The 27,628-nt window shown below is 39.9% G+C and overlaps 1 protein-coding gene across 1 annotated transcript in view; it reads right to left on the bottom strand.

The window, feature by feature from the left end:
* LOC112565924 (dynein heavy chain 1, axonemal-like) overlaps positions 1-27,628 on the bottom strand; it is a 60,326-nt gene that overhangs the window by 15,966 nt on the left and 16,732 nt on the right. The window contains 36 exon segments of the mRNA XM_025241821.1: positions 7,342-7,515; positions 7,716-7,865; positions 8,129-8,254; positions 8,372-8,491; positions 8,930-9,121; positions 9,553-9,724; positions 10,172-10,380; positions 10,524-10,659; positions 10,975-11,171; positions 11,463-11,696; positions 12,530-12,708; positions 12,931-13,104; positions 13,426-13,583; positions 13,919-14,079; positions 14,282-14,422; positions 15,345-15,458; positions 15,732-15,890; positions 17,363-17,482; positions 17,765-17,959; positions 18,309-18,486; positions 18,722-18,876; positions 19,054-19,145; positions 19,336-19,415; positions 20,130-20,236; positions 20,369-20,455; positions 20,694-20,843; positions 21,151-21,264; positions 21,782-21,887; positions 22,427-22,524; positions 23,691-23,781; positions 24,360-24,476; positions 24,790-24,975; positions 25,161-25,276; positions 25,950-26,129; positions 26,633-26,860; positions 27,137-27,301. Of these exon segments, the coding sequence (XP_025097606.1) occupies positions 7,342-7,515; positions 7,716-7,865; positions 8,129-8,254; positions 8,372-8,491; positions 8,930-9,121; positions 9,553-9,724; positions 10,172-10,380; positions 10,524-10,659; positions 10,975-11,171; positions 11,463-11,696; positions 12,530-12,708; positions 12,931-13,104; positions 13,426-13,583; positions 13,919-14,079; positions 14,282-14,422; positions 15,345-15,458; positions 15,732-15,890; positions 17,363-17,482; positions 17,765-17,959; positions 18,309-18,486; positions 18,722-18,876; positions 19,054-19,145; positions 19,336-19,415; positions 20,130-20,236; positions 20,369-20,455; positions 20,694-20,843; positions 21,151-21,264; positions 21,782-21,887; positions 22,427-22,524; positions 23,691-23,781; positions 24,360-24,476; positions 24,790-24,975; positions 25,161-25,276; positions 25,950-26,129; positions 26,633-26,860; positions 27,137-27,301 (5,361 nt within the window).

The raw sequence follows: 27,628 nt of genomic DNA, 5'->3' as shown, positions 1-27,628 counted from the left end.
GCGTTCATAAAAAGTAGCACAAAAATAGATAAATGGCTAGAGACTTTAGGACAGTGTATGTGTCCACGGCTGTCAAGCATGCAGCAAGCAGAACCTACTCTTTCTTCCACCGCTCTTTACTATTACCTCCTACCCAGGCCCTGCTTAGGGCAGGCGGACGAGCTACTTGCCTAGGGCCCGCGCTATCAAGGGCCCGCGCTTTGATGATATGGAACTAGCTTATTAAACTATTGACGAACGTTACAAATTAAAATAATCGTAGGCCTTAGTTGTAGATGTGTATACCAGCGTTGCTGTCAATGATAAAAACGAGATATCCCTGATGGACAAAATGACTTTAGATCCCAACCTAAAACCGGTGATCGTGGCTTGAGGGCCCGCCACATGCCCTTGCCTCGGGGCCCCGCGGCGCGCAGCTAAAGCAAACGGCTGCTCACTACCCAGCCCACCAGCACTGCTGCCGGAGTACGGCAGGCCCCAAACAAAAGGGGAATTTCTAGTCAGAGTATAAGTAGTCTCAAAACAGCAAAGCTTTCTGATCTCAGTCAAGTGCCCACTAACCACTAAACCTACCCTTGCCTATCCAATGGCTTAACAAAGCGATTTCCAAAATATTTCTTCTATCTCGGACAAAGTGTGTCATTCACCTGGTACAGTGTGAAGTTTGACTAGAGTAGACCTGGTGGACACCTCAGGTGTGTAGTGCGGGTTGGGCAGCTTCGTGGTCATATAGAATTTGAAGTCATTGGGTAGGAATCACAGCATTCACAAGCTAAATCACCAAGCTGCCCTCTGCTTGTATGTCTGTGGAAATCAAATTTAAACAACGTAAGTAATGCATATCAAATCATATTACTTTGATTATGAAAATCTGTCCTTAATCTAATTAAATAGTACAACTGATTGGAATGGTTACTTCATATACTTATATGGGCAAAAAAATCTCTTTGCAGTTTCGTTTGGATGCCTTGATGGAGCGGCATCTATACATTTTAATCTTAACCTACTTAAGATGACTAGTTGTTACTTCAAAAGTATTTGTAGACCTTCTGGGTGCCCACAGCATTCCACTCTTAGAAACTGGCATTCTTCCCCTAACAGCATTATTTGTCCATTGAAAGATATTAGTAATTAATTAGAAAGTATACCTGCTTTGGCAATACCTGCAGTCTTATCTGCTTTTTGTCAACTACTTGGCCGTCTAAGCAGGATGGTTCCAGTGCTGGATCCAGCTCAGTGCGATGTTCTCAAGAAGCATGTTTGCCAAAACGCAAGCTTTTCCAAAGCTGCGCAGGAAGTCTTTAACATATTATCGTGAGAAGCCGTGACAGACCATGTCTAAGGTCCAATCGCTACTTTCTTTGCCCCGTATCTAACAATCATATGTAGTGTATTCTTATCATACCATAGAAGCATTCTTACACATACGGGACTATCCAATCTATTAAAATATAAAAGCCAATTCTTCAAATGACAAACATATTGCAATTGCGAAGGATATCACAGACACTAAGTCCAAATTGCTTCAATGCTAGAAAGACTGTTAAAAAAAAAAAATCCCTTTTAGGCCCTCTTGTTTCTAGTCTCTACCGGAACCTACAAGTTTTTGATCCACTTTGCCTGCCTTGTGGTCAATAAACAATGACCAACGCTAAAACTGCCACAATGACACATTTTCTAACCAGACACTTGCGTTGAAGCCTGCAATTTGCCAGCTGCCGATTTTAAACGGCATCATGCCCACCAACAAAGACTGGATGCTTCTGTCTTGGGAACTTGTACTGATCAAGTGACCACCCATCTTGGCCCGCTCATAGTCTGCCGAACTCCCCTGAAGCATAAAACTATCCCTAAATTTTCAAATGACAGAAAATATCCAATAAATCAACATTTACAACAACACAAAATAATTACCAAAAGTTGCCATAAACAACACATTCAATGTTTTGGAATGTTGTTGATTTGCCCTCTCCCTGAAAATGTAAAGAACACTGCCCTAGTTTAGACGACAGAAAATCACTGAAAAGCGCTACTTGGAAGGGCCAAGATAAAGCCAATGTTGCAGCATGCATATCAGGCCACATCACCAACTGATATTGTCAATAATCTTTCAAGTTATCCACAGACTCTATCCACCTGTCTTCTCGTCAGCCAACCACCAATCAACTGCCAATAACAAAGAATCAAATAGTCTTTTATTCTTGGTTTTGTTGTGTTGGGGCTTTTTTTTTGCTTCTTTTCTATGGTTCATGCAACTTGATGAGTTACCAATTGGAATGCAACAGAGAAAGAATTATGAACCTGCAAATAAAATGAAGGAAAATACTGTTTTACAAGAAATGCAACACCTTGTCTGCCCACGGACGAGCCTGGCTTTCACACTCCTGGCGTCTTGGTTCTGCAAACTCTTCCTTTGCGCATGCAGTCATTCATACTTGACCCCTGCCAGCGCTGGCAATGCCTTCCCATCCAACTTCCTGCAGTTCATTCTTGCGCATCTTTTAGGATGCGGCCCTGAGTTTCGCAAGCGTCTTCCTCTGCGCTGCTTCAGTGCTGCACGCTTAGGTGCCACACCCCTGGCCACAAAGTGGTACTTGTGCATGGCTCTCACCCACTGGCAGATAGAAGTACAAGCCTTGGAGACCTGCACAGATTATGAAGCAGAGAAAGCACATCAGACTACTTTAAAACTGCTTGTTGATAAACTGCTCTATTTCAGAGCTATACCACAAACACCACCAGCCACTCCACCTCCCCAGAAAAAAAGAATCAACCATGGATTAAAATATTTTTCAAGGTTAATTTTCTGAAATTCTGTTTGTAGGTGGAGAGTATATTTATGGACAGCCAGCCACAAATCTGTTATATGTAACGAATAATATAAACATGAGTGAGAAGCCTGCTAAATACTGCCTGCAAGTAAGAGCCACCTTATGTATGTTATTTTATGCTACATCTACACAATGACCTAAGAGACATTCATTATCATGTTACTCTCCCCCTGTTGGATCACCACCTTGCCGCGGTCGGGGGGCTTGCATGTCTCGATGACCCTAAGAGCTATGCCGACAGGAGCATCAGCTCCTAGCAGGGTTCACCCAAGTCGGACAGGTCGAAGGTTAGAGACCAGACAAAGAGTGGTCCATGAGTGCTGAAGTCGGAGGTGGTGGGCCGCAAGGCGCACCCTGAAATAACCACACCACCACGCAAAAACTGCCTATGCCACTTGAAGACAGTATTGATAGAAATGGTGCTCGCCTGTGAAGATTCCGCCAGGCAGGTGCAGTTGCCGGGCTCCGTGCCTCAAAGAAGCCCACCCTCAGCTACTGGAGGTCCCTTCAAACTCGTTCGGTGGAGCCAGGGACGAGGAAGGAAAGCGACTGCCAGAGTACACCAAAAAACCAAGGACAAACCCCATCAACATCATACATTTGGAACGCAGAAGTGTTGCCAACAAGAAGATAGAACTGGAAACAGTTCCCTGTACCAGAACAGCATTAACATCTGCTGTATACAGGAACCCATTTACAAAAAGAAAAGCCCTTCAAGATAGTCAGAGCAACCATCGATAATAATCTTTTAAAAACGTACCAGACATGTTAGGAGTGATCGTATGCAGGGGAAAGAAAGAAAGATGGATGTTCGACCTTAGTCAGAAACAACATGAATGCAAGCGAAACGAAAAGATACATGGACGAGGCAGAATACATAAAGTCAAGGTCACCATCACCAAACAGCGTCCTCCAGTCCATTCAACTACTACTGCCCCAGTGACAAGATGCTGTCCCTTGACACTATCCAGGTCCAGACAGCGGCTTCCTCATCGCCGGAGACTTTAACAGCCAGTCCCAGAGTTGGGGATACAACATCTTGACAAGCGAGGAGAAGATATCGAAACTTGGCAAGACGAGAACCATCTAATCCTTGTCAACGACCCCACAGATCCACCAACCTTCGTACTCGCGCCGCTGGCACACAACAACAAAACCAGACCTGGCTCTCTGCACAGACGACATCCACAAGAATTTGAGCAGAACAGTCTTAGACCAGCTGGAGGAAGTGACCATCGCCCAGTACTCCTTACCATCACAGGAAGTACGACACCTGAACCCCCGCAGCACGCCAGATGGAATCATAAGAAGGCACAGTGGGGCTGTTCAGAATACGAACAAATGAACTCACGAAAGACATCAACGGTGGAAGGACTAAACATCAACAACGTCGTCAAAATTTCAATGCCAGTATCATCAAGGCAGCCAAAGAAACTATCCCCACGAGGGGTGCGAAAGGACTACACTCCCTACTGGACAGCAGAACTTCAGAGAGCTCACGATGACCTGACAAAAGCCAGAGAAGAAGCAGAAACCAACCCCAAATCAAGAAAACAACATCAAGCTGCAAGAAACAAATGCCAAACTGCTAAGAACAAAAGTAGAGTGCAAGAGAAGAAGCTGGAGAGAAAAGACAGCAGGGCTGAATATGAGAGAGACACCACCAAGCTGTGGAGGCTGACCAAGGCACTAAATGATGAGGTAGCAAGGGACAGAAGATCACCCTTGAAGAAGGACAGACACTGACAGATAAGGCAGCAGCAAATGCATTGCGCAAGCATATGCAAAGGAGAGCAGCATCACCATCCCACCGCATCTGCAAAAAGAATTCAGAAAAGAAGAGAAAGAAAGGAAAACAAATGGGAATGTCCATGAGTCGATGCAGCAAGATATCACCATCCAAGAACTGAAGAATGCCATCAAACAGCTGAAGAAGGGAAAATCTCCAGGTCCAGACAACATAACGAATGAGATGCTACAACACCTTGGCAGCACAGCCCTCACTAAACTACTGGACATTTTCAACCTTAGCTGAGAGAAGGCCAGGTACCTCAGTGCTGGAAGGAAGCCAGGATGAATCCCTGTTCTGAAAAAAGGGAAGAAACAAGTCACGAATCTTGAGCTACCGCCCCATCAGCCTGATAAGCTGCGTCTGTAAAAACCATAGAGCGCATCATCAATCAGCGCCTGCAGTGGTACCTGGAATCTGAAAGCATCATCATCCCAGAACAAGCAGGCTTCAGAAGATACAGAAGCACCGAAGATCAGACAACGCACCTAGCGCAGTCATAAGAGGATGCTTTCCAAGCCCAGAAGGTCACCCTAGCGGTCTTCATTATATGCAGAAGGCTTTCGACAAGGTCTGGAAGGATGGACTCCTGGTCAAAGCTCCAGCGAAGCAACATCAGCGGCAACATGTACCGGTGGATCAAGTCCTACTTGCACAACCGAAGAGCCAGTGCTTGTAGACGGACACTGTGGCCGTAAGGTGCTGCTACGACACGGAGTACCACAAGGGGGAGTTACTCTCGCCGACCTTTCATACTCTTCATCAACGACCTGGTACCAGAGCTTCCAAGGGGAGTCCAAGCAGCACTGTATGCAGATGACCTGGTCATATGGTGCTCAGAAGAGTATGCAACAACAGCAACCTTACAGGATGCAGCTTGCACTAGACAAAAGTGGCAGCCTGGCAGATAACTGGTGCGTTACCATCAACCGTGACAAGACAACAGCCACTCTTTTCTCTCTCTCCACCAAAGCGCAAGCTGGCAGACTAAAGTTGGGAGACACTCCACTGACACTTGAAGACCAGCAGACGTACCCTGGAGTCACTTTTGACAAAAGATTGACATGGAAGCAACACATCCTGAAACGCAGAAGCAAAAAGCCAGAAGAAAGCTGAACATCATGAGAAAGCTGGCAGAACACACTGGGGCGCCAACGAAAAGATCCTGAAGACCGTGTACCAAGTACTGTAAGACCACACCTTGAGTACGGATCAAGCACCTGGATGACAGCAGCCAAGTCACACCTTCAGACTTTGGACAAGGTGCAGAACCAAGCACTGAGAGTAATAACAGGCGCCATGAGATCTACGCCAATAGACAAGATGGAGCAGATAACAGGCATACCCCCATTAAACAAGAAAGGGAATGCAAAGCACTCGTGCAGGCCACCAAGTACAGGCACAGTGAAGACCACCTGATGATGCCAGACAGAAACAGCTGTCCTCGGAAGGCTGAAAAAAGATCCAGCTTTGTGCGAGAGACGCAGGCACTACACAGAAAATACCAAACAAAGCTTCCTGCACAGGTCCAGGTACCGACTCTCTACCTCGATCCTCCTCCTTGGAAAGACAGAACAGGAACATTACCATCTGCACCACAGTTCCTCACCTCACAACAAAGGATGAGCATAGCGACGTGAGCAAGAGAGCCCTGACGCTAGCCATGCTAGAAGAAAGGTACCCCCAGGAATCATGGATAAGGGCCTACACAGACGGGTCAGCCACAGACGCTATCCAGAGGAGGCCGGCGTGTACATCCAGTTCCCAAATGGACCAGTGGCAGGCAGCAGCAATACCAAACTGGCCTCCACTGTACAAACTATAGAGCAGAAGTAGAAGCCCTGGTCCACGCAGCAAACATCATCAGCAGCAAGCAGACCATGACAGCCAGGTCGTCTTCCTGACCGATGCTCTGTCGGTGCTGCAGGCAGTCAACAATAACAAACTGCCAGACCTGGAAGCCGCGCTGCTAAACATCAAGTGCCTCAGAACGGCTCTGCAGTGGATCCCATCACACTGCGGGATAGATGGGAATGAGGAAGCTGACAGGATGCTAAGTTGGTGCAGAGGACGAGCAAGAAGACAATGCAGTCAACATCAGAGATGAAACCATCATTAAGTCTCTGTACAGGCCACAGCAACCACTGACAATTACCATCAGCTGTCCAGACCGGACCAGGTCGCTATCTTCCGCCTCAGGACCGGCACAACAGGCTGCTCACCACCTACACAGGAAGTTGCACCTAGTGCCGTCCCCGAGATGCTCTTGTGGAGAGGCAGACCAGACTGTAGAACACATCCTACAGGACTGTAAGAATCTCCGTACCCTGAGGGAAAGAGACTGGCCACAGTCGGAGACCCTGCACAACAAGCTGTACGGGCCGGTGGAGTCTCTGCAGAAGACCACCGATTTCATATCAAGAGCTGGTCTCCAAGTGTGAAAGAGGCGAACGACAAAAAAAAAAAAAATCATGTTACTCTCAGCTCTTGTTTTTGTTACTTGGTTCCTCCTTGTGTTTTCTGTATTTGATTTAATTCTTCGTTTAGTACGAATAGTAAATTTTTTATGTTGTTTGTTTGTTTTCCTGTCCCTTGTATGCTGTCCATGTTTTATTCTTGTTCTTAAGCGCTAAGAGCATTGTCCTTAGGAGTGTGAGTATGCGCTTTACAAATTTTGCATTTATTATTATTATTTGTCAGAGCCTTGTACAGAATCCTGACCTTGGCGATGGCAGCTGGCTGAAAGGCTTCATCGTCAATGTATGGCTGAATTTTCTTGATGGTATCATCTGGAATGTTGTCTTTATCATACTTGAACAAACTTTCAAGGAATTTGGTTGGATCCTGCAACATGCCCTTGCCTGGTTCCCAGTAGTCATCCACCTTTTGTCCTGGCTACAAAACAGGATTCATTTTCAAAATATGACTTTAAAAGGACTTTTAAACTTTTCAATACTTTCAAAGCTTATTTTTTCTGCATTCCAAAATTTTACAGTCCTAACAATATAATAATCCATGTCTTTTTTAAGTTATACAGGGTAACCCATTGTACTCAAAACCATTAGTGAGAAAAATGACCAACGTTAAATTATCACCTTATCACCGGCCACTTTTTTTGGCTTGATGCCCTTCATGATGCTGACGGCCTCAATAACCAACCGGACTCCATCAGGTGGCCGCTGAAGAGCTCTCACTTCCACTACATCACCCTTGTTGAGCTGTTTCAGACTTGCAAGAGCTGCATCCTGTGCCGACATGAACAGATTTACTAAACCCTTTCATCAAACCCAGTTTGTGCTGCACGCAAATCTTTTTCCGCCATAAATTGTATGCAATCTGTAACTTCCTACATTATTGCTATTATTTTGACCATCTTTGCAGACTTGAACTGATTTATGCATTACTTCTGCTTGGCATTTTTCAATACTGTATCTTGTCCTTTTTGCACTGTCTCTACTTGACAGCTGATTTATTTATGACTATGTCACATGACAGTGAGATATCTGACCAAAGCAGGCAATGCTTCATTAAGGTCCCTCTGTGCATCATCAGCAATGGCCTGGGTTTCTCTCGCCTTTGTGGCAGCTGCTGCTTCTTCTTTCTGCACAACAGCTTTAGTCTCCTCAGCAACAGTCTGTTACAAAGACAAAAAGGTTGACTCAGTCATAGAGCCTCATACAAAATTCCTGCCATTTTCTGTCTTACATCACCAGACACAAAAAAAAATTTTCACAAAATAAAAGATACTTACTGTATCCTTTGCAATCTGCTCCATTGTTGCAATGGATTCCTTCACTGCCTCAGCAAGTAGAGGCCTCATTGTGGCCAGCTCCTCTTGCAACTTTGCCACTTCGTCTGCAGTCGTTAGCAACTGCAAAAACACTCATGATGGTCAGTTCTCTATGTGAAAGTGGACACTATAAAGTTTGCCTAAATTTAGTCTTGGCAAAAAAGTCATGAGGACGTTCACTGAATGTACTTTTAGGGATTAGATTATTCAAAGTGTTTCATTCCTCTATTTTTTCGGGGACTGGTCATCTTTTGGCGGCAGTCTGAATGTGTAAGAGATTTTGAATCTTATGTTTGCAATAACGCGAGATTTCACTTTGCTGTCTGAGCATAACCTTTACTGAAGTAATAGTCTCCCATCTCTATAGTGCAAACTCAGTTTGTAGCCTTACATAATGCCCACAAAACTCTTTCTCCATTTTTTTTTTTCAATCCAGAAAATTTCCTTCTGAACAAGACAAAAAATGCTGATTTCATTTTGCTTTTGACCGGCCGGCGTGCCTCTGCTTCTTCCCCTCACCTTATCCAAACCAGTCTTGAGCCTTCTTCTAGCTGTTGTTAGATCCATCTTCTTCATTCCAATCAGCTTGGAGAAGATGCCCAGTAGCTCTAGATAGCTGGTAGGCGTCACGTAGTTATAGCGAGACAGCTCGGCCAGGAATTGCTTGGAATATGTTGCTACAGACTGATGAATCTCCTGACACATGGCCACCTGTACATGGGGATTATGGGCTGTGACAACAGTAAATGCTTTGCCAAGAAATACTTTTAAACAGCAAATGTTTTATGTACAATTATGCCTTACACTAACACTAATTTAAAACAATAGGTCTTTGTCATGTATTTCTGAATTAAGTGAGGCCAGAGAATGAACACAAGTTGTACAGGAAACACCCATAGCCGTCGATAGGGCAGTTAAGGCTATATTGGTTGTCATTTTCACAGAACACAGTTCCTGTCATGTAAAACATATTTGTTAATGTCAGATATATAATACTTGAATTTTCTGCTGCTGCTCACAATTTAACAGCCTCTGCAACCACCTGTCAACAGTTGTACAATTATATTTTGAATTTTACCATCTCGACAGTCAGGTCAAAAGAGCTGCTACAAAAGAGCATTACAATCTTAGAGACATCTTACCAAACCTTCCATGACTTCCTGTGTGCACTCTAAATCTGGAATGTCATTGAGGAAGCGCAGTGCCACAGACTTTAGGGCATCAGCTGGCCACTCACTGAACCAGTCAATGGTACAGCAGTTGACCAAAGCTGGAAATTGGCGCAGACGAGCTCGAAATATCTCACCCAGAGGGCTGTGGGAACAAAAAAATTGTTGAGCTCACTATGATCATCGTAGTTCACTGGAATGTTTTGTATGTTTCCTGGAAGGTTCAACTCTCACATAACTTATTTTTCTTGTTACAATAATGCCATTAAAAGTTTTTGTTAGCTAATTTGTCATGATAAACTTTTGCAATGATGATTTATTTGTAGGCAAAAATGCATTTCCTTTTATTTTAGCATGTGCTTGCAGGTCTGGTATTAGCCTTACTTTGTTCATCTCCATCTCTAAAGGACATTCTTCTTGTTCTTTGATTTCCTAAAGACCACTGCTGGTAACACTTTCTCTCTCCCTCCATCCCTGTATTCTACATTACTCTTTGCATAAATTTCTGATGATGAAAGAATTTAATAACAATTAACACAGCATACAAAAGACAGAGAAGCCCATACATGTGGTATCTCTTCAAATTCCATACCTCATTGTTATAACAGTGTGCAAGTTGTTGCGGACACGTTTGGTATAAGCAGAGAAAAGGTTGGTTTTAGTTGGTTGCAGGCCAAGATCCTGAACGACAGGTTTCAAGGCAGTAAAAATCTGCTCTTGCTCATCAAAGCCATAAATGTTTGGCACATCGCCTGAGTTGAGAATATTGTTGATGTCTTCCAGGAAAGACTCACTCTTTATCTGTAAATAATGGACAATATAAGACTCTATGAAAATAAAATTGTGGGTATCCATTTCTAGAAAAAATTATTAAACAATAAAAAATACAATCATTTGCATAATTACTAGCACAATAGTAGTAGGTTAACCAGAAAAGTAACTACCTGTGTGTCACTGAAAAGAAAGACAACGGGTTTGTTTTCCAAGCCAGCTTTCATCATGACTCGACGAAGGTCATCTCTCCACTCAGATATCCCATAATTTTTTGACAACTCAATCTGGACACATTCAAACTCAGACCTGCAACCAAAACAATCAATGAAGGTAAAATGCCTTTAAAACAGAAAAAAGGAAAAGATCTAGAATTCATAGAACATAATTCTGGTATTCCATCAAACATTTCTCTTTGCAGAATGCAAGAGAGGTTGATGGTTGATGGAATATAAAGGAGATGCAGTACACAGAGAGCTGTAAATTTATGCAAAGTGCCAACACACATCTCTCTTAAGCTGCACAAGAGAGTAGTATGACCATGTATTAGGATGCTCCTGGAACATCTGGAGAAGGGCTTATTTGGAGTAGCTTGATCATTTACTTCATCTAAACCATACTTACACGTGAGCAGCAAGACGAGTCAAGGACTGCCGACCTGAACCACCCATACCCAGCAGCAGGGCATTGCCAAGTGGCTGGCGAATGATGCGGGATATTCTGCAGACATGTGTGACTGCATCCATGAATAGGACAAGTCGCATCTGGGCTGTATTGACTTGATTGTAGTCCTCAAGATAATCTTCTACTACCTTCACCAACTGCAAGTACACAGGTTTGCGCAGTTGAACCAAGTTAACAAAAACAGTCTGCTACTAAGCATCTTCAAACAGTTTTCTTCCGATCGCAGCATTACTTATGCCTATTATAGCTTGCAGACTTGATGAAACTCTGTACACACGTGCACTCTGCACAGGTATGTAAGTGTAAATGTGTTGTCTCTGTGTGTGTGAAGTTGAGTGTGTTTATGTGGAAAGCAAGGAAAATCCTAAGTCCAGTAGCCATGTCTAAAAGAAGCAACTCCCTAAAAAGAAAATAACATTCTCACTGACCTTTGCATGGTCATCCATAAAGACATATGGCCGGTTTTCCACATTGGGTGTCAACAAGTCTCCATACAGAAGTGGCCTTTGTGTAACAACTGCATCCATTTTCATCCCATAATCTTCCTCCATCTTCTGCCCCAAAAGGTTCTCAAACCATGTTCTGTCTTCATCATTCACAAGACGATCTTGGTATACTCGACAGCTTTCATGGTACCAAAGAGACAGCAACTCTCCAGTGCCCTGTACCAAAGATGGGGATTAAAAAATGTTGCCTTTATCAACTAAGGCATGGAACAAAACAGCAATTAGTATCCATGGAATTCAGCTTGAGTCTGCAGTGACTCTTCTCCATAAATTATAACACTAAACATCGTGAAGACTGAAAATAATTTTCAGAGGAAATTCCAAAATATTACAAATAGTAAAATAATGATAAAAAGTATATATAGTGTATTTTCCCGGTTAGCAGTATACTCAATGTGTTTGAACAGAAGTGCAGCGTAAGAAACTAATAGAGGAGCACAGGTGCGAATGAGAAAATAAACGGAGGAAGAGTAGGAGGGAGATATGGTGAGAAAAGGCGGAGATAACCGGCTACTGGAGGTATTCACAAATAAGGTAGGTCTTAAGGCCAGCTGAAAATGGTCGCTGTATGAAGTAATAGGGGTGAAGCATTCTGACACTGGGGCCAGAGAAAGAAAAGGACTAGCATCTAAACTGTCTTCTCTGATGCAAGACAAAAGATATTCTGATGGCAAGGATATAGCACAGTGTTGCCCCTTAGTAGTCAAGTAGACCACAAGCAAACATCCATTGCAATTCATAATATACCATGGCATAGAATAGTCACTTTTGCATTTACAGAAAACAATGCAAGCAGTGTAATTTTGTGTTCTATGTAGCTTGTCAAGCAGACAGGGAGACCAGCAAAAAAAGGAGTTTCAGTAGTTTACTTGGGGCTGGAAAAATACAGGAATGGAGTCTTTTTCACAAAAGCATGTGTAATGGCTAGACAGAGCAGATGCCAAGGTCAGCAATGAGAAGGACAAGGACAGCGAAAGCATAAAACTAACAGTGATTTTGTCTGGGCTGCCCATAAGAATGCCTTGGAAGACTTTAGACAGGTCACGCAGATTGAAGGTGTAGTGGCTCTTGGCAGGCGTGGGCAGCAGCTGGGTCTGGATGGTGTTGTAGCAGGAAATGCATGTATCTACCATTTTCTCACAAATGGAGCTGACACTGGGACTCTGACCTGGAATAAATTAAATCTACATAAGCTCCTCAGCTAGTGATTTCATTATGCATCTAAGGCTACGCTACTTTTAGTGTGATCTCCAAAAATAACCTGCATCATTAAAGAAATTAAAATTTTTTTATGTGATTCCATGAGTAAAAGATGTTTTAAATATTTCTGAAAAGCAGCAATGATAATTTTGAAAATAAAGGAAATGCATTAAATAAACTTTAAACTTACTTATCCAGGATTTTAAGATGGTTGCAAATATTTTGCGTTTGCTGGGATCCTCCATTTCCGTGAAAGCCAGAAAATTAAAGTGTCGAGTCAGGCGTGCAGTGACAGGGTTGCGCCCTCCTCCAGGAGGACCCATAGCACACACAAAGTTTACGTCCACGATGTTCCTGAATTCACCTATTACAAAAATATACTAGATTGTTGACGTGTATACCATCTGCTACTTTCTTCTTGCTCATATATTCCTAAAAAAATGTAAGACCTACAAAAAAATGTAATCAGTGCTCTTCTTTTTGAGCTCCTTCAACAGCCATGTTAGAAAAAGATTCAAATTGGAAGGATCCATGAATAAACTGAAATGATTGAAATGGCTATGAGGAAATATCATTCCTAATGGAAGATTTCAGCTATAGACAGTTGTTGACCGCTTTGATTGTACTTCTGGAATTTGAATAATTTTCTTCTAAAACTAACAGCAAATCACAAGACACAACTCACCAATAGCTTTGCGATCATACCATCCCTTGAAATCCATAAACTGCCTGATTAGTTCAATGGGAGGCTGAGCACCATACACTTCTCTAGCTGGCATGTTCAGATCGTCAATAAAGAACACAAAATATTTCCCAAGAGGAGGTCCAAAGACACCTTTTCGTCTGGAAAATCCAAGATAAAAACAAAATCTTACATTTTAGCAGCTATGCCTCTAGATTTTACAAAAATGAAACAAATAAATATTCATACATCCATTTCTCAAATACATGACTGTACATATACCTTATACATACATAGACACATGCACACATGCATTCACACTAAAACACTGCATGTAACAAGCCTAGAGGAAAAGATCAAACTTGTTACCACCTTCAAAGGTGCTATTTCAACAAATACCAATAAAAAGTAAATCTACAAATAATGTTCATCTATGTCATGTAGACAGGAAGTACATTGCAAAATATATTTTACAGATTTATCATCATTTCCGCACCGTTTATCGAGCTTGCCATCAATGAGGTCCTGTGTCTGGTTAGCACTGGTCTTGGCTGAGAATACGATGAACTCTGGTACATACTCTTTCGGCATATTACGAGTAAGCTTGTCTGCAATTGTCAAGGTTTTGCCTGTTCCAGTTGGGCCCACACTTATAACCTATAAAAAAATATATATTACTATAAAAAAAATATATATTATGCACATTTAGTCATAATTAAAACAGCAAAGTATCTGAGTCAATAATAAGTAGAAGTTGTGTAACACAAACAACAAAAATTAGAATAAAGGAGAAAATTTAACCAAATAATTTTTGTGCAGTGCAAAAATGAAATTGAGAAAATGATTAAGTGATACTTACTGTCTTATTGTTGGAAAGAAGCATTCCCATCACATAGGAACTTCGGACTGTGTCTATGGTTGGTACCAAAATATCTGAGTATTTTGCATCTGGGGGCACTTCATAAATTGGTAACCCATGCATCCAATTGCGCCATTGTACCTACAATTATCAGTGCATTCATGTTAATATGCATACAATTACTTTATTAGAAAATCTTATGTCCATTAGGCATAACATTCTGGATTATTTTTTTTAATCTCAACACATCCTTCAACTTTTCATTGCTTTTAAATTGGTCATTTGCTTAAAGACAAAGTGACAAAAAAGAATTCTCCCATGTTGACTTTTAGAACAAGGCCAAAGCACAGATTTGCTTCCCATTAACTATCAAGAAGAGCAGACAATGTGAGGTACAAAAGCTTAAGTTTAATGATTTTAAGTCATGGTAAGGGGAGATGGAATCCATTTTCCAAAAATGAAAGAAATAAAAAGTAACCAAGTAACGAACTTATTGCAAGTCTATTGTTGACTAAGAATTTTATCATGGTTCCGAATATTAAGCTGTTAAATGGTTCACAGAGACCTACAACTTCACAAGAGGGTAAGAGTTGGTCTTGGCAGTCCAGAGATACATGTCCATGGTGAGATGCTTGTCATGCTGAGCATTTAGCTGTGATCCTTACAATTCATCTTCTTTTTCTTTTTTTTTATGTCACTTTTCAGAAATATTTTTAATTTACCCTCGTATCAAACTCTTTCTCTCTAGCTTTCAATGTCTTTGAAACATATCCATAGTTTCTGGGAATAATTCTAGATTTTGTGTATTTCAGAAGGTGTGGGGTAGTGTGGTAGATCTATGTGGAAGAAAAGGAAAGGGATGAATGTTGTCACACTTTCTTCTCACTTCACTTACTGGTTTCAGATGCTAGAAGATCCTCAAGCTTTATTAATTTTACTCAGTGAGGTGGGATCACTATAAAACATCAATATACTGATCAAGATTAGCGTGAGCCTGAGTTCTCATTTTACCACAAATGATAAACCTGTTGCCAAGGTACTAATAAGACTGCATGAGCCATACTTCTCGTTTCAATGATTCCTCTTCCTCCAAATCATCTTTGCCCTGGCTGCAGATGCCTGCATCGTCCAGCACATAGTCATAAACCAGACCCTCTTCTGGAAAAAGCAGCTTGCACTGTTCCACACACATCAGCACAATACCTCAAAAGCCAGAGAAATCTTAATATTCACTTATGTTTGGATACTTTCATGCCATCCCCTTCCCACACAACCCATAACATATCCAAATGTCAAAACCACAAAAACAGTATCTTCATTATCTCAATAGTCTCTTACTCACCTTAATAACATACGATCATAAATGATGAAAAAAATTCATAAGTATTCTAGTAACCATCTTAATCACTTCTGATTCAGAAGAGAAAACATCATCACTCTGGTCGTTTACCTTGCCCTCTTTCATTTTTTCCCTCAGCCAACCAGAAAACTTGACACGCCCATCGTTGTCGCACGTGGCACCAATGCTCCAAACCAGCCCAAAGATGAACCAGGGCTCAATAAGCTCTGCAAGTCTGCCCAGCTGTTCTGTGGGAATAGGTTTCTCCCCCTGAAATCCATTCTATCTGAGTTAGTAGCATTCACAGGAATATTCACTCAAGCTTAATCATGTTCTAAGTCCAATATGTGAAAGGATACTTCTATTTCTCTCAAAAGTGAGGGCAATAACATTTGAAATGATGCTGAATATTACTCTCTAGGCATCAAACTCAAACCCCTTTTGCAAATACACTTGTCAAGAGATGGAAAAAACAAAACATGTATTATATGTCAAGCTCATAAAAATCTGCTGCAATTATCCAGTTGTCTGGGCTTTTTAAGATTCAATGATATGAAATAAATGAATTTAAGAAATTGGCAGTAATGAAAACTTCTCCCATCTTCCAAACTATTGTACAAAATTGTATAAAAACAAAATTAGAGAAATTTTGCACGTTTTAGGAGTCAATTCAAGATTCCTCTATGATTGTCTATCATTTACACATTCTTGATCACTCTCTATGTACTTACTCCTATATATCATTGAATTCACAAACAGAAAATCTACAGGTCGTGTGAGCTGGACAGCTGAACATTTTTTTATTCATTAGTATAGTGAGATTTACAGTGCAGTTATTTCTTTGATGGTAGCGAGATTAGATTCAAAATCCATAAATATAAAGGGACCACTGACAGGTTTAGAGAAAAGGGACAGAAAGCTCAAGACCAAGGGGAAAAGTGGCATCTAAAAGATGGATATGGATATGGGATAAAAGCTTACCACACGTCTTTGTCCAGCCTGTCTAGGCAAAAAACACATACTCCCAGATACAGGAAGTTCCAATACACACAGGAAAATCCCAAGCCAACAGGGCCACCAATGATGACAATATAACACAAATCAAATTAGATCACACATCACAGCAAGCACTGATTAAAGCCATTCAAAAAGAAAAAAAAAACAGTAAAAAAATTAGAAACAAGCTTTGCTTACTACTAGTTATCTACAGTTATCTATTGTGCTAATTCTCAACTTCTGAAGAAACTATAATGTTCTGGAGTAACATACTACATGACACTATGTTATCAATCTTCTACACTAAAAGTAATTTATAATTAGCAGTTTTATTTGTTTTTCGAAGCAGGACCTGAAAAAACAAACATGTAAACACCACACTCAGATTGAGTACAAATAAATGCCACTGCCCAATAAACTTCACCCTGAAGCAAAACAAAAAAAAAAGCTGAGTCACTCTTCAAAGAAAATTAACAAGTCAGCTACAACAAACAAGCAGGAATAATGCTTCTCCAGCCATTCATAAAACTCATTTTCTCTAATGTGATAAGGACTTATACAAAACTACAAGCAAACTGTCCACATGATCATTGTTTCACTATGGCACAAGTCTCCAGCTAACAGATGTTAGTTTGCAGGCCTTTCTGTACACGTCTGTCACACATCTTTAAAACGTCATCCACTCAGTGCTTTAGCAATCACCCCTGACTAGGCAGCAAGAAAGAAAATCATGCTGAAGCCATCACCTCTTTGGGTATGAAGGGAGAAAAGAAGCAGTCCAGAAGCTTAAGAAGACTGAAGACCAACTGTCCATCCACAGATGCAACAATTTCCTTCATGTTTGAACGCATGAACTTGATTGCAGGCTAGGGAACAGCCAACATTTAAGATCAGGAACACTTTATGCACAGTTACTGATTAATATAAATAACCTAACTCCATCAACCTACATCTCCCTCGCAGAAACATAAGGCAGCTAGCCTAGACCATGCATATAAAATAGTGCTTCCTTACGGAAATGCTGTAAATATAATCTCTCTACTTATCAGTGTTCATGAGTCTGCTGATAAATGGATCTACATGTGCTTTCTATTTTATTACTTGTTTATGTGCCCATATGTAAACTGACCAAAGCAAGCAGGACTCACCTCCATAAAGACATCAAACAGATGTTTAAAGGTGTCTCTGTGTTCATAAATGTTGTCTGGCAATTTCTTGAGCCAACACTCAACAAAAGGCTCAAGCCCGATGTAGCTGGGTTCGAGGTACACCATACCACAGCGGCTGACTGTAGCAGGTGAGGCTACGGCCAGGTCAGCCACCTCAAACATCATGGTCATTGCCTGCAAAGGGAAATGAGGCTCAAGACATGAAGAGGTAAAATGTCTGGCTTTTACCCACCTCTGAAATTGTCACTATCAAGACCAGTCTCTTCTTTCAAACGAAACAAATGGAAAACAATAAAAATGCTTAATTAGATCACTATGTGTACACCATTTCCATTCTCTTTTAAAAGCATAATAAGTGAACTTCCTACTTTTATATATCTATGTAAAAGTTTTATGTAATTTAACAAGACAATAAAATTTTAGGCTTAGAATGCTGTCCTTAAGTAGCCAGACTGAAGCATCCTATAAAAAGCCAGTGGGCAATATACAACAGCTGTGCAGTTCAGCAGTGATGTTGACAAACCTCTGTGAGCTTGATGATCTCCCCGCTGCTGAGGCATAGCTTCTTGTTGTCATCCAAAACAGTGTTCATGTTCTCAATCCACACAGCATCCACTGGACCATCAAACAAGTACCAGCGTTTATCTTTGTCACCAGCAGATGTACCCACTCGGATCAAAGATGAAAGAATGCCGTCAGTCCTGCACACAGCACAGATACAAAATTTGCAGTAAAATGTTTCTCATCTGTTTATTACATTGCAATACTCACTATGAGGTATCTACTATTCTCCAAGTAAAAGTTTTACTAATGAAATTAAAGATGTGCATGCTTTGATTATCCATGCTTTTGTGGGCATTATCTACTAACACAAGTGGCTTAATGCAGCAACATGAGAAGGAATTCTGAAAAGAAAAAACCAAGAAGCTTTCTAACCATTCATGTGTTAGTTGGTCAAACTCTCCATAAAGCTGACCCATGGTGATGGACTTTGGATTGACAATGTAGGTCAGAGTGTTTTCAAATGGCTCTCCTGATGGAGAAGGCTCACCCTTTAGTGCTGATTGTGCTTTTTGAAGCACTTCATAGCACTGTTGGGGAAAAAAGATCAAATGTCACAGCAGCAGCATGTCTGTAGACTTTTTCCACTAAAGTCAGTAATATGTAGAAGGATGGTTTACCAACACAGATTACAAACAAACTTATAAGTGTACTTCATGCCCTCCAATAGACTGTTGACTAGTAACATCATAATGGGAGGCACTTACTCTGGTTTTTCCAGACACTGTAGGACCAACCAACATGAGACCATGGCGCACCACTGTTGTCTCATAGAGCTGAATACACTTTTTGATAAAACCTGTCAGACAATTGTGACTTCAGATATATTAAGATTACAGACATACATTCACAGATCCCCACATCTCAAGATATGGACAAAGGAAACACTATGGATCCAAATCAATATAAAATGAGTAAAAAAAGCAAAACATTGAGGATAGAATGAGAAAGAAAGATTCAGTGCAACAAATCCGATGTTGATTTCTCACCATCTACATCCTTCAGGCCCATCTTAATGCAGGATTTTCTCAGAGATGTGTCTAGAGCACCATAGTCTATTGGCTGCTCCCTACAAAATTAAAAGAATGCAAAATTGAAAACTAGATGAAAACATTTGTTTCAGTTATTTTTCTACCAAGGACTAATCCGATAATCATAACATCATTTTCAGGCCATGCAAAATTATCAACTTAAAAATTAACCTATTATTTTTTGTCATGCTGTATTAACACTTTTGTAACATGTACAGTCCCATCTTGCCTGGCACTGGTAGAGGGACTGTGCGAAGCATTGTGTGTTCCATCATGTACTCATATGTGTCCTGTCTATCCCTTGCTTGTCCATCAAGATTTACATTATTATTATTATGATTCATGTAATATAAATTTATCCTGCTGTGAAAAATCTCCTAGCTTTATTGAATTCCGAGTCCCACCTATGGTTGCCTTGACTAGACTGTGCTAAATAATTAGACACTCTCTACGCATAGGCTATAGAGTCATATATTATAAGACACAAGAGGGTTAGTGTGTATGTGCATGTGTATAGGATAGGCCTGAGTTTTGTTTTCTCTCTTCCAGCGTCAAGTTATATTCCAAGCAAAATGTCACTTGGGCAATAAACAAATTCTTATTCCTAATTAGTTTAGTTTAGTCCTTGTTACTCCTCGAGCACCACCTCATTCCTAATAGTTTTACATAAATTGAAACTTGTGCCACTGAAAAAGATATTTAAGGTTTAAAGAAGAGAAAGCAGAAGCAAGTTAAAATGGGAATAAACTTACTTGATATTGGGGAACAGGTCAGATACAATCCCACTGAATAGCTTAAGGTCATCCACAAGAAACTTTGGCACATTGACATCACGAATGGCCCGCAGTGCAATCAGTTCCTGTTGAGATGCAAGAAAAAAGACAATGATGAAAAACAAATATGTGCCCATGTTTTTCTAACAAATTTTGTGGGCTGTTTTTGCCCTTTGTCTCAAAGCTAAAGTAAAGGAGCAAACTTCTCTTTGTCTCACCTCATCCATGTCAGGGGACTGCCTCTTCAGATTGCCAGCTGCTGATATTACACTCTTTACGGCTCGCATGCCAAAGTCATAGTGATCCTGTATCAAGAAAGAAATTCTACACTCATGCTACTGTAAATTTATTAGATATAGTGACTACACTATTTTTACTTACAGATTTCTTCTACCATAATATGCATAATCAGAATTACTTATAATGATTAAAGTTTGCAGTTTTATCTCAGAACTTTTCTTTAGATACGCAACATAAATATAACAAAATAGATAAAAGAAAACAAGTTTTGAGAAATGTTGCATGAGTTTAAAGATTACAAACCTGTGAGCTGAGCTGTTCTGAAGACAGTTTAAATGTGGTGACAATTTTCTTGGCAAGAATTTTAGCATCTGAGAAGCCAAATGAGAAGAGGCTGATCTCTGCAATGAGGGCGTAGTCTGGCACCATCATGGCCACTGGTCTGAACAAGGCCTGTTATTGACCATATTTTTTAATCCTTCTATTTATTTATCTCAAGCTATTTTAAAAGTGTATTTGTTTTGTAAAATCGAACCTTCCTCCTAGTGGAATGTTAGCTAGAAATTGGTGAGGAGTAAATAATTTAAACAAACAGAATTGCAGAAGCTGTTATACATTGAAAGATCAGCTAGAATCAATCCACCTTCTAAAAGGATTGTCAAATCTTCTGGATTTAAAAAAAAGATACTCTTTCTTACTGTGTTCTGGTCTTAGAAATCATGTCATCAAATGTTTTAAACAATGTACTTAAAAGTCATACTTTCAAATTATCTGGCAGCTCTGTTCGTCCAGCATAGCCAGGATTCATGGTGATAAAGACAGCACATGAAGGTTTGAGAATCAACTCAACACCTTCAAAAATGAATCGATCCAGCTGCAAAAAAAGCATGCCACATTAAAAAATAAAATTGCTCAGTCTGATGAGCCAAATGCCTTTTTATTATGAGTATCATGTTTGTCATATAATACTTCTTAAGTCTTTATACAAGATATTTACTTGCATTACAGCATCTAAGAAGAATTAACCATCCTGGGACAACCTCAAAACTGATCCTTCTGACACAGCACAATGCAGATGATGATGATGATGATGTCTATTTGTAATGCGCAGGTATCCATTCAGAAGAATACTCATTGCGCAGCAAAAAAACAAAAAAAAAAAAAAAAAAGAAGAAAAAAGATGTAACTGTAAATCTGCTGCAGTACATGCATGAATGAAAACACACACATCATGGTTGGTTAATTACAGAGAAAATGCATGCATGCATGCAGGCACATGTCAGCACCCACATGCGTGCATGGTGTTCCCTGGCCATTTCTACTAGTGCACACACACACACACTTCCTTCAAACAGAACACATGGTTTGTGCTACAGCAGTAAAGTCATTACCCTTTGCTGTTGAGCTTTCTGTATTGTGGTTATCTGCTGAGCCACCACAGACAACACCTCAATGTCGATGCGGTTAAACTCATCAAAACAAGCCCATGCCCCTGCACTGTGATCCCATGCAGAAATTGTGCACAGATTAAGCAAAAAAAATCACAATCTCGTGTACATAACATGCAGTTTCATCTGTAATTGTTGCAAGCACTAAGGTGATTAATAAAGAAAAACCCAATCAAGCAAATAAAAATTCCTCATTGAAAGGCAACATGCTGCTGACATAAACCCTAAATATCATAGTGCCTGTTTATTTCCATTGAATATTTCTCATTAATCAGACAAAACATCCCTGTGTGAAGTAATTTTTGAACACATGCACTGTATGTGTGAGGAGCTGCAGATGATGACCATAATAAACAGTGATATAAGCATGCTGGGTGATGATGAAACAAAGAAGAATTTAGTATACTATCATATCATAGAAAGTGGTGTAAGGTAATTGTCACAGGATGTCATGTGAGGCAATCATCACACAAAGTCATGCGAGGCACTGATCATATCATGAAAAGCTGACCAGCAGTCCATGTTCACACCTGATGTGCTGAATATGCAGTGAACCTACATGTGAGCTCTATAAAAGGAGTCATTTACCTGGCCAGTCCTTTGAAAAACTTTCCCATGGCCATGAAGTCAAGCTGGTCAGAACAGTTGAATACTACACACTGGATAGCAAATGCCTTAGCCAGGTCCTGCATGAGTAGTCATGATTTTAGTGAGCAAAACATGTAATATACTTCTCCCAAAAAAAGAGACTACCATAAATTTCAGACTATAAGCCACAATTTGTTTCCCCAGCTTTAAGCCTTGCAGCTTAAACAGCAATGTGGCTTGTTTGTGAATTTTTCCAGATTTTTCAGATTCCGATTAATTTTCACTGAGCTCCTAAATTGTTAAAGTGTTAACTGCTCAGATTTTTAAATCAAAGCCACATACAACTGAAGCATTCAGATCAGGTAAAATCATCATGTCCAAAACGAGATGAAATGCCTACTATGCAGCTTTCAAGTTGTATAAATTTGTGGCTTATAAACTAGTACAGCTTATTTGTGAAAAAAGTTGAGATATTTTAAAATTTAGTGGATGTGGCTTATATACTGGTGCACTCAGTAGACTGAAATTTACAGTAATTTTCTATGGTTAAAAAGAGATATTTTCTCAATCAGATAAAGAAATGTTTCTAAGTTTCCATGTGAAAAATCATATAATAATAATTTTTTTTAATTTGTAATAAATAATAATAATGCATGAGATATATATAATGCAAAATCAGACTCATATAGGGGCATGCAGCATAGAGAATATACAGAGGTAAAAAGTAATCAACAAAGGGATCTTGGCATGGCAGACTACTCAAGAGAGATAAAATGGGACGAGTGAAAAAACAGTGGACTGTGTATGTTGATGTTGTACAATTCATCTGTCACTATTTTCCATGTACAACTAGTAGCTAGTCTGAATACATAGTACCACAGCACTTGACCACAATCCATTTTGGAAGGTTGGTTGAGTGTTAATCAGTTCCAATGCCAAACACTTTTTCCCATAAACAATAATGTATAGGGTTCCACCTCCCATCAACAAATAACTACTCATTCATAGTATTTTATAGCATGGCATATGTTGTGACTCTCTGTTCTTCATTTATCCACACCAATAATAACTTCTTTATCTCCTCCATTATTTGAGACCTTGACATTGGTGTTTAGCATTGCATCTCATGGAGGTTTTGGCACAATGTCCAAGTGCTAATTAAGCACCGAAACAGAATTCTCTTGAAAATATTAGTTGATGAATGAAATACTGGAGCATGATTGAGGCAGTTCAAGTGCTGATCAGGTACCACTGTCTTTATTACCTTTGTAGTCTCTGTCTTGCCTGTTCCAGCTGGGCCTGCTGGTGCACCTCCAAACTTGAGATGTAATGCCCCAGTCAGAGTCAGGTAACACCTGAAAGTAATAATATGTGATACAATATAACCTCCCTAATAGACTTGCTAAAATCCACCAAATCAGGTCATAACTCAGAGTGTTTTTGAAGGGAAATCAACCAGTCTGATTTCATTCTGTGACTTCGAACGCCTACCAATTAAAGTTCATTTACTCAAATATTGAACATAAAGTTTTTAAAACCATATCATAATGATTTTTTTGGGGGGGTTGTTGGCTTTGCTTTGGTTTGATCATGTTTCCTGATGTAACCACTGCTGCCCTTGGCTGAAGATTTATAAAATATTTTTATTTTAATATGAGATTTCTGCAAAATGTTGCAATAGAGCACAAGCAGTCACTCACAAGAATTTATATATATACATGACTTCTGTAAAAGGTTGCATCGAATCATAATCTTTCAAAATGTACATAATTTATTTTACATCATTTTTGCAGAAAGTTGTAATATTGGGCAAACAGTCAACCAGAAGTCGGTTTTACTGGACTGACACACACAGAAAACAGTGTGGTTTGTTCTCAAGTAAGTTTCTACTCAAAGTGCTTATACAGAGACTCTGTCTTAGCTCAATATCCACCTGTCTGTAAGTGGAGTGATGACAAGACGACTTGTGTTACCCAAGTACTCATAAGCATATGGGAACTGAGCATTGACAGCTCTCTGGTACAAGTTTTCATCTTCCAGCCAGTAATACCTGCAGGATAAATAAAGTATAAATTTGAAGACAAATTACCCCTTTGATTTCTACAAAACCTAAGGGAGAACAAAAAATTATTTCTTGTGCTTCAAAAAAAATGACATGAAACAAAATTAATACATACGTTTGACGTCACACAAAACTGCATAAGATAATAATGTATGCTTAATAAAATATGTTTCAGAGACTGAAGCCTTTGGTGTGTCAGTGTAATAGGTTTTGCAAATTTGAATTTAAATTTAAGAATGCTCATTGTCATGGCCATACAAGTACAAACACATATTGCTAGGTGAAATCTGCGTGTACTCACCTCAACTGACTGATCCATTCAAAGGCATTGGCATTATTGACTTTCTCCTGAACCATGGTGGCAACCACATCACGTGCATGCACCTCTACCACAATGAGGGCAGACAGTGTCATGCGGCCAATCTTGGAAATGTCATGCCTTACCAGGGATCTCAGATCGTCCAGTTGTTTCAGAAGCACCTCATACCTTTATGTGACAGCAACAGCAATGGTCTTAAAACATAATAAAAAAGGAATGATTGTAAGACTAACAATCAGGAAGTCCTTCAGACTGAATCAGGCCAAATTTTAGAATTCAGCTATAAAGTATTGTTTGAAATGTAAGGTATCCAATGTTTAGTTGAAAACACCCTCCTCATCACAAAATCTTACCTGTCTTCAAGTGTGTTTGACTCCAAAGCTTGTGTAACTTCAGAGCTCCAGTAAGTCTGGCAACCAGCTATGACTACCTGACCAGGCCAACTCAATACCCACTCTGTGCGTGGTTTCTACAGTAAACAAATAAACAATTTAAAAAGGATTCTTTGTCAGTCTGTCTACTTATTCTTTATTCTTATTCTACCTATTAGTCAATATAAATGCAGCATACCTCTTTTATGTATGCAATTACCGATGCACTATAAGTCTCAGTGGACCATATGCTTTTAAAGCACTATCCTTTAGTAATAAATGATTTACAACTTCTGGAAAAAATCATCTGTCCACAATTAAATCACAAGGCTTGATGTTTAGACCAGGGAAGTGGTTAGAGCAATCACATTCATGGCTTGAGGCATGCACATTATCCAGTTTAATACCTGCAAGGCGCAAGTTTGTTCCCCCTGCTGACTCATGTTTGAATGGGTTCCTGACTCCTTTGAGGTTTAGAAAAGGAAAGACTGCAAGGGAGCCCTCACAAAATAGCAAGCCTTGAAATATTGTAGTCTCTAATACCTCACTCCCTAATGATCATAATGTCATGGGACAACCCTTTTCAAACCCAGTAAAGAAAGTAATTAACAGCAGGATGAACTTCTAGCTAGTGCACTTTTAATGACCTTGAGAACACAAAGAAAGTACATGAGCACAAGCTGTTTGTTATTTTAATGACGCCCACATCAACAGCTTCAGCACTTAACTTACACCCCTATCCCCCTATCCTGCTCTCCCAGTGCAACTTACTGTCTTGTAGTCCTCAAGAGAATCTTTGATGATGAGACGCAGACTCTCTTTCATTATGCGCTCAATCTCGCCCATCCAGTCCTCCACATTGCCCACAGGGTAGAGTGTCTCCCTGAAAGCTACATCCTCTCCTTCGCCAGAGTACATCTTTGTAATCTTCAGGTCGTCCTCAAAGCGAAGCTTTTATAACATAGACATGTCAAAGGTTGTTACAGCTCCTGGTATCTTGTCTCCCTTTTTACCCTTCTATATTTGGTAAACAAGAACTCTTTTAAAGAAGGGAGGAATCTTAAAAATTATATTGTAGGCAAAATTTTTCTCAAAGAACATGCATGAGCAGGTGTTGCAAAAGTGAGCGTGTCTGTTATATGTGAATATGGGTGTATGGTTGTTGGTGATATAGTTTACTTCTGTAAATCATTTCTGTGCACCACTTTGTTGGAAAACACTATATAAATGTTCGCTATTATTATTACAATCTTATGTGACATGATTACAATGAACCATGAATATAAATCAGAGAACACTTAACTAGATCTCTTCAAGCCACTGAAGTCCTGTTTTCATGAAAGTATCAAAAAAGAGAAGGACAAAGTTAGAAGTATTTTAATTTCTTCAGAAGATTTATTTTCCCAGTCCTTCAGACATTGGTTTTGTTTTTTTACAGTTAGTAGAAAACTTACAAGCGCAATGTTCTCAAAACATTTTCGCAAATGAGGTTGGACAGCTGTTGGGTCCTTTGTTTGAGACAGAATCTCCAACAATTCATCATCTGATAGGAAGTAGAATCGTGGGAAAGCATTTCGTTTCGTCTCCAGGTATTCACTGAGACCTTTTTGTACTTGCTCTAACAACTTGTTGCATTCCCTCAGATTGTCCAGGAGTCGATTGTCAGGACACAGTGAGATCACCTGCATGATGGAAAGTAATTTCAGCCACTGGTTCACAAATCTGTCTTTAGAACTACTTATAATCCAGTTCCCATCAACCATCAATAGGTCGGATACATCTTTTGATGAGACCTTCACATTAGTAGAAACCTCTACAGTGACACAAATCTCTAGAAATAATCAATTGTACACAAAGCAGTTAATGTTCTCATGCTGTTCTATAGCAAAGTTATAATATTAATATTCTTTTAAAGTAGATGCAAATGAATGCTGTGTGAGTCTGCAGAAAAATCCTACCTGTGGGTTTTCTTTTGCATTCTTCATCACCTTACGCCAGATGCGTTCCATAGTTTGGTACCTCTTGGATTCCACAGGCAGCTGCCTGTTGATGTCCTCAGAGCTGAAGATGGGCTCCAGATACAGCCAGGCTCTCTGGCAATTCAGCCACTCATCCAGCACATCCTGCATATGGCAATATTTCTACAGTACTCATCACTTTTGGTAAATTACTGTGGTCAGATTAGCCTTCTTAAAAAAGAGACAGGAAGGATCTTAAATGTTAGTTTTACAGTAGATTTAGTTTCATTTCTGCATAAAATGGCTGCAGCGATGCTACTGGATTGTTATGCATCAAAAGTTAGTTTCCTTTATCAGCTAGTATTACATTTGAAAATGTGACAACAACCACTTGAAACTGAAACTGTAATAGGGTGCAAAAATGGGTGTGATGAAATAAATAAATACTTGTGATAATGATATTACCAATGATGGTACATTAAATCAAAATTT

This window comes from Pomacea canaliculata, linkage group LG6 (assembly GCF_003073045.1).
Source record: "Pomacea canaliculata isolate SZHN2017 linkage group LG6, ASM307304v1, whole genome shotgun sequence".
In the NCBI taxonomy this organism is placed as follows: Eukaryota; Metazoa; Mollusca; class Gastropoda; order Architaenioglossa; family Ampullariidae; genus Pomacea; species Pomacea canaliculata.
This window is presented reverse-complemented; position numbering and strand designations above follow the sequence as displayed.